At 40.1% G+C, this 12025-nt stretch overlaps 1 protein-coding gene across 2 annotated transcripts in view; it reads right to left on the reverse strand.

The window, feature by feature from the left end:
* RASA3 (RAS p21 protein activator 3) overlaps nt 1-12025 on the reverse strand; it is a 130087-nt gene that overhangs the window by 72414 nt on the left and 45648 nt on the right. For both annotated transcript variants that reach the window (XM_041418144.1, XM_041418143.1), the window contains exon 3: nt 8447-8550. In XM_041418144.1, coding sequence (XP_041274078.1) covers nt 8447-8550 — 104 coding nt within the window. The remainder of the gene's footprint in view (nt 1-8446; nt 8551-12025) is intronic.

A 12025-nucleotide genomic window follows, 5' to 3' on the forward strand; every position in this document is an offset into this window, starting at 1 on the left:
TGATGCTCACAGGACCCCAGCCTGGGGGAGGGTAGGAAAACCTCACACAAATCCTGTGTGTTTTCCATTCATATGGCAACATTTTTCCTATGACCATCCCCCTTCCCACTTCAGACTGAACAGATCTTCACTGCAACATTTAAATCCTAAACTCTTGTGTTCAAAACAAATGTGCAACATGCCACAACTGAGCTCCTCCTTCTGTGAACCTCTCTTTAGGGAAAAAACAATACACTTATTATTGAGGAGACAGCTTACAGATTAATGAAGGTACCACCTAGGCCCTGGATGGTTTTAAAGCTGCAAATTCCACTTATAATCCCTGGTACAAACTGATTTAAGAGCCTCCTACATTCTCCACCCGTGCACCCCTGTCCTCTCAAGCAGGGCATACTGAAACTGTTGAAGAAATCAAGCTAATCTAAAAAAAATCCAAACAATGAAAATAAATATTCTGTGTAAGGAGAAGAGAATAAGAAATAAGTTCCATGGGTCACATGTGAGTGGTGTTGGCATTTTTAACACAAAGGTCATTTCAACTGACCTGTTTTAGAGCTTCCTCACTCAAGAGTCAGATCAACATAGCTAGAAGACAGAAGATAGCAGGAAATCTTTAATTTGGGCACAGAGGCAGAGATTTTGAACAGAGAAGGGTAGGAATTTCTGGCTATACCACCTGGGAAGGTGCTTGTGGAAGCACCACACCCTCAGTGCCCATCCCTCACTGGTTACAAACATTTTTCCAAAACAAGTCAATGCAGCCCGTTAACCTGTCCCGGAACAAGCCTAGGCTTGTTAAGTCAGGGTCAACATCTCCATACAAAGACTGACAGAATTTGGCTCAGGCATTCTCCACCTGTACACAACCACCTTCTGTCTGCATTACCTGTTGGTGACAAAGCGTTAGGCATTGGTTGAAGGATTACATCCCACCTTTCAAGAGTAATAGTTCTAGTTTGCAGATGAGATGTGTGAATATTTATGACAGATGCTAGACTAATAGAATATTTCTTTACTGAAAAAGTAGCACAGCAGCAATAGGAAAGGAGCTTATCATTTTAAAAGGGCACAAGGCCCTTTCTGAAGCATGATCCAACACGTTTGGATCCAACAGTTATTTTACAGAAGCCTAAAATCAGAGTATTTCAGGAGCTCTTGCACCTTCTCTTTAAGTTATCTTTATCCTGGAACACCTACACAGTGAAAACAACAGAATTTTACACACTGCTGCCAGGTGAGGTGATATGATATAATATCCTTCATTAACAATGACTGCAGGACAGTTAATTTACAGCAAAGGGTTAGGTCTGAGTCACACATTAAAAGGCCCCAAAAGCCTAATTAACCGAGTCTTCTCTCAGCTCGGTTCAGAGAATGAGTCTTCTCTCAGCTCTGAACAGGGACTTTGTCTCCTTCCTATGCAGTATTAAGCAACAAGTGAGCTTCAAAGCTACTTCAGAAGTTGCTTCATATTAGTATGTTTAATACACAGACACACTGTATCACTGTATTGATTTAATATAACTGATATGAAGGTTCATAAAGAAAGTAGCTTTCAATAGCTGGAAAGACTAGGGACAAATCAGAACCAATTTTAATCAACACTTTAGGCTGTGAGAGCCTAATTATCTTGAAACAAAAAGCATCACTGCTATTCCAACCTACCTAGATGTTTATAATTATCTGTATGAGAGGTTATTTGTCTTTAAATGAAAGTACAGAAACCTTTCCTGCCTTTTTCAAGAACAGCATTCCCCTCTCCCATAACACAGAAAAAGATCGAAACAAGCAAACTCCCTATTTCAAAATTACAAAGATGAGAATTAGGGACAACATAAGGCTTCAGAGCTTTGGAAGCAGCAGAATTGTTCCCTCCTGGCTCCTGTTCAGTGCACCATGAAGCACAAGCACTATTAGACCATCTGCTACAATGGGTAAGAATGTAGTGGCAATAATAGCAGAACACTTCCAGCTCAGCATTAGTGCATCCACAGAGAGTACTGAGGTATGCAATATTCATGACCCCAATTTCATTTGTTTGGGTTTTTTAAACTAATCCAAATATACTAAGAATATCACTTATTAAATCCATTTTTCCCCTTTGTGGGATTTATCTTGGATAATAAGGCAGAGAAAAGTAAGCTGTGGACAAAACACAGCTTCTATCCTTTAAAGTTGCAAGCTGCAGCATTGCCTGAACTGACAAAACACAGATTCTATCCTTTAAAGTAGGAAGCTGCAGTGTTGCATGAACTATCTTCTGTCAGGGTTCTTTTGCTGGTCACAATCCAAGAGATCTCATCAGGCTTCCATCTGAATTTCTCCCTCCCTGCTAAAAACAGCAAAACCCCCCACACAGACAAAAAGAACCCTCATCTACCACACCTCTGGTATCACCTCTCTCCCAGCTGCTCTCTGGGCCCTTAAAATGGCTCTACACTTGAGACACTGGCTACAGCCTGTGGCTGGTTGCAGTGGGAGAGCAGTCCTGAACTCCAGACTTGCAGTCACAGCTGTCTGCCTTCCAGCAGGCACCAAAACCCTCAGTACACTGCCTGCACTGAACAACCGCCTCGTTCATTCCCTCATTCTACATACAGACAACATTAAAACTTGTCCTCATGTCAGGAGGAGGGCTGCATGAAAAGACAGTCGAGGTTCTAGCACATTATGTTCAGTAGTTTTGTTTATATCTGTATTTCTAGGATGAAGAAGAAAAAAAATACCAGCTTTTGAAAGCTCAACTTTTTTCTCCTGCTCTTGGGATGACCCATCAGGCTAAAAGATATTGTGAGTGCATCCTAACAACTTATTCTATGCAGAGAGCATTTATTTTAGCTTAAACCAATTTCTAATTTAATTCTAGCTTATATCTTTTTGAGACTTGCCATTGTGGAAGAGTCATCTGTTTCCTTTATTTCATTAGTAGTTATATTTATATCATACTGAGCAGATATGTTACTCCCATGTCATCCACCAATACATTACGGAAACAGCAAACCACTGCCCAAGCCATGGTCAGGCTAGAAGAAACCAAGGAACACTATTTTCTACTAAAATTTTGATCTCTGTTTCATGCACTATTGGAGAATCTTTCCTGCACTTAACTAGCAAGAAGCACAGTTCATCAGGGATGATTTTTTCAATTTTTTTTCTTTTAAACCAGTGAAATACTGAAATAAAAAGGTGATGCTTCAGCTACATTTGGTAACAGTTACCTAATAACAGTAGATGGTTCGCTTAGATGTTTGGTAATAAATTATGGCAATCCTACAAACATACCTCCTCAGCTTTGGAAGTAACCATTAACAAAGGCACAGGTAATTCAAACATGCAAACCTCAAACAATTTTCAATTCCAAGGTGTTTTCACTTTTTGAGTGTCTCCAAGAGCTATGAGTTGGTTTCATCTACTTCAGCCCAGATCAGCTAAGTTGAACTACTTCTGGAGGCAAATTTGTTGTAGTGCTTTACTTTGCTTCACCTCATCCAGCATTAAGCAGGAAAAGAGTTAAAACCTGCCAGGATACAATGGCCACAAGAGTCTCAATTTGTCATACAACACGCCTAACAACCTGTATGAAGGTGACTTAGAGCAGCAAAGTTATTGTAAATGTAATTAACAGAACCACGCACTAGTCTTCTCCCACTGGCTTTCTGCTCCTTCACTGAAAAGCTTTAACATTTCACATCTGTGCTTTATTCAGCACTATTCTGTCCCCATCAGCACAGCAGCATTTTGTTCTATTCAGTTCCTGCTGAGCACAGATATTGGCAAGTCATGTATCTCTCACCAAAACAAATGAAGTGCTGAGGTGAGAAAAACCAAACTGACTTAAGTAGAGGATAAATGATTGTGTACTTGTCACCTGAAGGACAGATGATATCAACCAATCTCTCACCCAAGTGTTAAGTGATTTGGTGTGGCATATTTCCTGTTTTTGATCTGATCTGTATGTTTAAGGTCACAGCCTGGCAGCCTGAGCTATTCATTACACACCTAGAAGAATACTAGCTCATGGCATATCACAAATATGGTTTTCCTCAGTAAATCTAGCTCAGTTACTGAGGCGTGAGAAACCCAGTTTATTGTTATTACAGACACAGCATGTCTCCTTCAACAACTCTAAAAAGCTGAAAAATATCAAAACAATCATTAAAGAACATTTGCCTCATATGATATAGCAGCACCACTATCCTAATAGTCTTTCTGCTGCAACTAGCCAGAGACATCTTTTTTCCCCATTATTACCAGAGGGGCACCAATTGAGTTTTTCAAGTTAGCCCCATCTCATCTGTGTTTTTCTCATTCTAACAGCTAGAAGGAAATAGAAATTCTACACATTACAGACACATATTCCAGCAAGCTGGCCTATTACTGCTATGTGATCATTCAGAAACAAACAAATGTGATTTTAAAATGCATTTACCATTGCTTTCAGTAGTATATTTCTTACGCAAAGCATCTCAACATACTGTATAAATCAGTACATAAACTCTATCCACTAACAGTCAGTATCACTTAAACATCAATTTAAAACTAGTTTACTTTCACAGTAACTATTTGCTATATTTTATCTAAAAGAAGAGAAAAATAATATTTCAGATCCAGTGAACTCTGCATTTTCATTATATTTGCATTTCAACTAGTATCCAATATTCTTCCAAGACACAATGGTTCAAAAGTTGTGTCTGTTACGCTAACAAAATCCCAGATGACTTAGCAATTATGATTGCAGAAAATGCAAATGTAATAAGCAAACAAGCAGACTCAAAAGATATCTTTATCTGCACAATCCTCCCATCCTGTATGCCAAAATACTACAGCATGTTCCAAAACATATCTGCTACACATGTTCCAGTTTGAGTTTGTTTGGCTCTTCTCAGAAGTTTGTGTCAGAGGTTTCAGGGGGTTCTTGTTTTTCATATTCTCTCTCCCACATCTTCCGCTTTTGGTAGCTTAACCATTCTCCTCTGTCACATGCTGAGTTGCATTTCTGAAGTTAAAGAATTTACCATCACAAACTTATACTTCATATTTGAATAAATAAAAGCATGCCTGAGCTCCAGTAACCCTGGAAGTCAGTATTGTAACAGCAAGAGAAACTTCTGGAAACATTTAACCAAATGGAATTGGTGAACCAAATGGAATTCTGCTAACCAGCCATCTACAAAAAGTAGCTACTTGCTGAATTCTCACCATTTTGACCCATATGACTCCATTCTTTGTCTCAAAACCCCCTCAAAACCAGCCAAAAAAAACAATGCAAGAGATGTCAAACAATTTACACACAGGTAAATTCACAAGCCCAGTAACATATGGACTCTAAATTAGTCTCTCCTGGATGGAAGACAACCCCCCAACTCCCTCCCCTGAAAAAGTTCATTGCATGAATAACATTGCATGAGCATGAATAACTACATTGTCTTCAACATAAATCTCTCAAGATAACAGAATGTTACAAGTGATCTTTCGAATGCAAACAAAGGGCCCCTGACTCCAGAGTTTGGTGGTTCAGTGGAAAAGAGCTCATTCTAGCTCTACTCTGACCACCCCTTTCAGTAAGGCCATCTTCCAAACCTTCCTTGCTCAAGCCTCTTCAAGAAAAGGTTTAAGTCTTAAAACTGAGCTGAAGATACACACAGAACAACTGTTGCTTTTAAATGTTACAGACTTTTACAAATTGAAGAGTTCCCTTGTTGAAAAAAAAATCCATTCTTGAGCTTTGCAGCTGCCGACTCCCATACTGAAAACAGCCATAAGCAGTTACTCCAGAGCACTGTTCTCTTTCCAGAAAAATTTCCTACTACAAGCAGAACTTCAAGAGTAGTATCCAACTGACAGTAATTCTGGATTTCTTTTTTCCTTCTCTCCATTGCTATTTATCACACTTCTCTATCTTTGAAATGCTTTTCCCAACATGTCTCAATAAGTAGGAAGGGGAACAGAAGGAGGAGGAGAGGAAAAAGTACTACAATACATAATATGCACTGTAAAATCTCAATGTAGGCAGGAAACACCAGTTTTGACTTCTAGTGCTACATCAACACTGTCATCAAGCTACGTGGCTTGGTTGACACACTGGAGAGAAGGAATGGCATCCAGGGGGACTTGGACAAGCTGAAGAGGTGGGACAATGGGAGCTACATGAAGTTTAACAAGACCAAGTACAAGGTCCTGCATATGGGTCAGGGCAATCAGAAGTTCAAACACAGGCTGGGTAGCGAATGGATTCAGAGCAGCCCTGAAGAGAAGAACTTGGAAGTGCTGGTGGACAAGAAGTGCAGCATGATTCAGCAATGTGCACCTCAGATTTCTGAGGCAAGTGTATCCCGGGGCTGCAACAAAAGCAGTATGACCAGCAGGTCTAGGGAGGTGATTCTGACCCTCTAACTCTGCTCTTGTGAGACCCCAGCTGGTGCACTTCTGGGGGCCCTCAACACAAGAAGGATGTGGACCTGCTGGAATGAGTCCAGAGGAGGGGCACTAAGTTGATCAGAGGGCTGGAGCACCTCTCCTATGAAGACAGGCTGCTCAGCCTGGAGAAGACATGGCTCCAAGGAGATTTTCCAGCTGCCTCTCAGTGCCTGAAGTGGGCCAACAAGAAGGCTGGAGGGCACATAGTGACAGGACAAGGGGGAATGGCCCTAAATGAAGAGTAGCTTTAAAGTAGACATTAGGAATGAACTCTTTTCTGTAAGGGTGGTGATGCACTGGAATAGGTTGCCCAGAGAAGCTGTGGATGCTCCATCCCTGGAACTGTTCAGTGCCAAGCTGGATGAAGCTATGAGCAACCTGGTCTAGAGGAAGGTGTCCACTTCACCATGCTTCAACCGAAGTGTTGAAACTAAATGGCCTTGAAGATCCCTTCCAACGCAGGCCTTTCTGTGATCCTAAGACCAGTATAGTAACACACCAGTTTGCCTACCTGTGGATTCTGCAATACATGCAAAAGTTAACATTGCCATTTCCTGAAGAGAGTGAAAAATTAAAACTTGATCAATCATTCAAACATGCAAACAAAAGTCTTTATATTTTCTGCATGTCCTCTTCACAAACTGCTCCCAGTACCTTTAAGATTACTCTAGCATCTCCTGAAGAATTCCCCTCCAACATCAAAGCTCGATTATTAAAACATGAATTTAGGAAACATGGAGAAAAGAAAAATATTTTCACTTCTCTATCTGCAATTTAACCTGTCTGACACATATTAAGTGGTTCAAGAGACTGTTTCTCCAAGAAAAGGAGTAAAGCCCTGAGCAAGAAAACTCCCTGGCCTGTTGATGGGTCACTGCAGCTGCTGAAAACTGACGACACACAAGAGATCAGAATTTCAACAACGAAAACCTCATCAGTTGAAAGAAGGGAGCTGTTACTTTCAAAGTACAAGGGAAACTAGACATTAGGGAGAACAAAAAGCTTTCCAAAAGCTCACACAGCAATCAGAACTTGACTCCCTCCTCCTCAGGATTCTACACACACATGAGCTCACTTACGGACAAAGAGAATGATGACCTACTTTCGTACCTCATATGTAAAACAATAATTAAAGAAAAAGCTTGTGATTGCATGACAAATTACTGTAATGTAAAGATACACATAAAATATCTGCACCACCACTCCATGGTTTAAGATAATAAAGTTTATGCCATTATACAAACTGTTGCTCAACATGTGACAACTTCCTCTCTACAACCTCTGTCAAGATAGCCATAGCCATCTATTTCAAAAGAAATGAATAACTGGAAAAAAAAAAAGCCCAAAGTGTTCAAGTGACTTAAAATAGAAACTGTTCCCCTCAATAACAACTAAGATTTGACAAAGTTTTTATCCCCAGAGAGATAAACGGAGTGTTACGCAATTTGCTGCAGATGAAATGCACAGCAAACAATATCTGGAAAAGCAGGAATCTTGTCAGTCTCAAACAGGCATTGGAAATCTTTTAGAGCTCTTCTGTAGGTGACAGCTTTCTCTGATACGCTCTACAAAATTCTGTCATCATTGTACTTGGGGTACCTACGGCCAGTAGCTGCTCCTCTGCTGGCTGTTAAGGCAGCCATAGTTTAACAATATTGTACACGTGCAAGTGTGGGGGCCCTGGAAAACTGCAAGACTAACGGCCCTGCACCTAGAAAAAAATAAAAAGTAACATTTGCAGGAACAAATGAGGTTGTCGACATTTAAACAAGGTTTTGCAGCCTGTTTTAGTTAGACTGCAACCTGCATTCACTATCACAACAGACACTGCTTTTCTCCCCAGCTTTTTAATATATAATATGCAATATTGAAAGCATTTTTGACAACTGACAAAAGGAGGACAATACCGAGCAGCACTTACCACTATCACTACTATCAAGACCCCCAACTCCTAAGACTGCAAATGATGTAAAAGTTAAAATCCAAGAGAAATAAGCTGTAAGGAAAATAGTAATTTATGAAAACATACCTATGATGGAATCCCTTCGAAAAACATCTCTGTCAAAAATATAAAATGACAGATGGCGAAAGGTCCGAGGAATTTCACAGTAAAAGTCTTCTCCATAGAAGGGGCTGAGTGGACAAAAAAACAACCAACATACACAAACACATACACACACACAAAAAAAGGAAAATAGATTAGTGTTGGTATCCTGGACAAGCTGGTGTGTTTATATTTCACACCCAGAACATCACTCTGGACTGAGATGGTCTTTCCCACCAATGAATGTTCACTTTTAAGCACAGTTCCAATTTGACTCTTCCTAAATATTTTAAATGCTCACAGAACAAGATTTTTTAATGAGGAAAAAAGAACAGATATTTCTTTCTATCTGGAAAACAAGTATCCCTTTAAAAAGGGGGCAGAGACCACATTATTTGTTAACATATAGTGCCTTGAAGGGTAGAGAGAGGCCCCTGCTGCCAAAGAATGCTTACAGTAAAGCATTAGGATAGAGATCACAAAAGCATACTGAACAGGATGGGAAAAACACAGTATGGTTCATGGCTTTTTTTTTTTTTTAAGCATTTAGTATACTTAAGATAAAGTGCCTACAGCCATTACATCTTTTCTCATCCCCTACAAAGTTTCTTATTTGAAGTCAGATTCAGTCAACTGGCAGTAACTAAGCTTTGGAGCTGGCACCATGCTTGTTACCTCCGAGCAATGAATATCTATTTTTGCATAGGAATTGTATAGTTTTTCCTTTTTTTTTTTTTTTACAGTAAGACTTTTTTTTTAAAGACATTTTAAAAAATAAGAAAGTACTATCTCAGCATGAAAACCTCTTTAGGGATCTAAGGGGCTTTCTTTGGATCCTACGAATTTAAATGGGAGAAAAAAATTCTCAGCCACCTGACAGCAATGCTTTCAGTTTCTTTCTATCAAATTACATGGTTAAGGATTTACTCCTAGGAACTATAGATATATATAAACATTATTTATTCATTGACAGGTCTACCATTTTACACAGACCTTTCATTCCAAGTCATTCATGCTTCAGTAGATCTAAATGAGTGGATGCAATTCAACTCACATAGACAAATACAGCAAGCACAGCAGATGTAGACTTAAAAATATATCTAATTCCAACAGGCCAAAAGCCAGCAAGCTTTTTCTTCCCCTCTTAAACACAGACCTCCTTATTGCCTTGGTTGAACTCAAAAATGAGACACAATTGTGCTATAGTTTAAATCACTATTAAACTTTTTTATGTTCGAAAATTACATATGCAAAAGTTATTAACAATTCCTTGAATAAACTTTTAAATTTTTCAGAATTTTGTCAGGAAAGGTCATTTCCCTGGCTTCTTTCAGGGATGTTTTATACCACCATATGTTTTTGCTTGTACTTCTGCCTATGGGAAAAACACACTCCCTCAGAATCACCACGTTCCCTCAAAAGCTAGTTGACAAGTCTCCCTTACAACACAAAGGCACTGCAAATTAGCTCATCAGTCTGTGATTGATTTGAAGGGAAAATGACAATTTCATGAAATCCAGAGACATCACTCAGTATTCACCAAGAACATTATTTAAGTCGCTACTCCACTAGCCACACGTAAGAACACATTTTGGGTGAACAACAAAGCCCAAGGCATACCCACAGGTTAAGCTTCCACCACTGAAATGGTTTCCCATTCCTTGAAAAAAATGCATCCAAGTTACGAGAACCAATGGGAGGCCCACTCAGTCATGCCTACTGTGAAGGCAGGGGAGGAAAACCTGACAGCTGGAAATGGCAGCTGCATTGACTCTTTGTCCCAACTGCCCCATCCCATTCAGCACACTCCTTCTCACATCCTCTCTACCCCTTCTGCTCTGGGAAGTTTCATTTGGAAGCAAGAATTTCACAGCCACCACTTTAGGCCCAAAATAGCTTAATTCTTTATTAAAAGCAGCTTCTACCAAACTGGGAACTACAGGACTGTCCCAGCAGCCATGCTTCTGCTGGCAGCCCCAAGGGCTTCATTCTGTGCACATCACCTGTTGCACGTTTTCACGTGCAGGCTTAACCCTAGGGGGCCAAACAAATGCATTAATATTGCCCAAATACCTAGTGCATTATACATGCAAAACACTTTCATCATTCTGAGCTTTAATACTCTATTCAGCCATAAAATTGTCCTTTCTGCTGGAAGAACATGACAGATGAATTTATTCACTCATGACCTCCGAATGAAACAATACTTAATGAACTGTGGAATATATATCCAATTCTCTATCAACAATATGAGGGCAGCTTCAGTGTACTTCAAGTCTAAATGCAATATAAATACAAGTGACTTACACTGAGGCTAAGTTCATGATTCTGGGGGGAAGAGCAGGGAAGAGACATCAACTGGAACCTTTGGCAAGTCCCCCCTTATTAATGTTTGCCATGGGTGTTGAACAAAGGCAGAAGTTAACTAAGACCACACCACAGCAAAACAAACAAGAGTCAGAAAAGCAGGGTGGACAACAGGAGGTACCTAGCCCAATGCACAGTATCAGAAAGACTAATTAACAGAAGAAATGCTGTGAAGGCTGACTTAGCCATGCAGGGACAATATCAGGTCACTACTGCTGGCACAAGGTTTATTAGTCTGAGCCACCATCAACAGAAGAGAAGCTTTGTTCTGCTCTTGGCTTCTCCCCTCTAGATCTTGAACCCCTTGTAGATTCACAACCTCTCATCATTCAAGTAACACCCCTGAGGTGCACTGGTTCTTAATTAATTTAAGCAAGCATATTTCCAACATAAGCATACTCACTCTGCACTGGATAATTAGCCAGCAATGTTTTAACTGTAAGAATACACATCAAGATAAATCTGGTATGTTCCCAACCCAATCTTATGTAGCTCTGTAGAAACAGTAACTTCTTTCTGAAGAAATCAAACACAACCACACAAATATTTCCAGCTTCCACGTAAATGTGTGCTTTTTCTCCATGTATCTTTTCAGAACAGTACTCGCTTTGTCTCCCACCAAGACCTGAAGAGCAAGAGGTCACAGCAGTCAAATCCCATGATTTATTTCCCAAGCTAACTTATCTTGAGCGAGAACCCCAGGGCTCCAGAATGGTTTTTCCAAAAGAACAGCTAAATCCCTCCCCCAGCATCTCCTTTCTCTGAAAAGCCAGAATTTGTCGGGTGGGGATTCAGTGAGTACTTTTACTTTGACAGAGCAATTAATAAAAAGCAGCAACATCTGCCCACCCAGCCCTCAGGAGTCTGACAACATCCTCCAAAACAAATACTGGAACCAGCCCGGCCGAAAACTCAGAACTCTTTCAAGAACCGAGTTCAGATTCAACTTACAGGTTTTGAGTTGAACTTTCCTTGTAGATGAATCAGTCCTACACTCAAGAGATATTTTTAATTATTCAAAGTGGAGTAGGGACAATGAGGGCCTCCTCCCCAACCCTGGGAGCATAGACTGCACATGAATATGATCACAAGGGAAGAGCATGGCCAAGACCAGTGCTGTCATTATTTCAGTCTCTTCTGGACTTCAAACAAGTAATGGGATGTAACTGCTGAGAGCAGGAACTTGCAAGGCCAGAA

This window comes from Onychostruthus taczanowskii, unplaced genomic scaffold, assembly GCF_017590055.1.
Source record: "Onychostruthus taczanowskii isolate IOZ18803 unplaced genomic scaffold, ASM1759005v1 scaffold58, whole genome shotgun sequence".
Lineage (NCBI taxonomy): Eukaryota > Metazoa > Chordata > Aves > Passeriformes > Passeridae > Onychostruthus > Onychostruthus taczanowskii.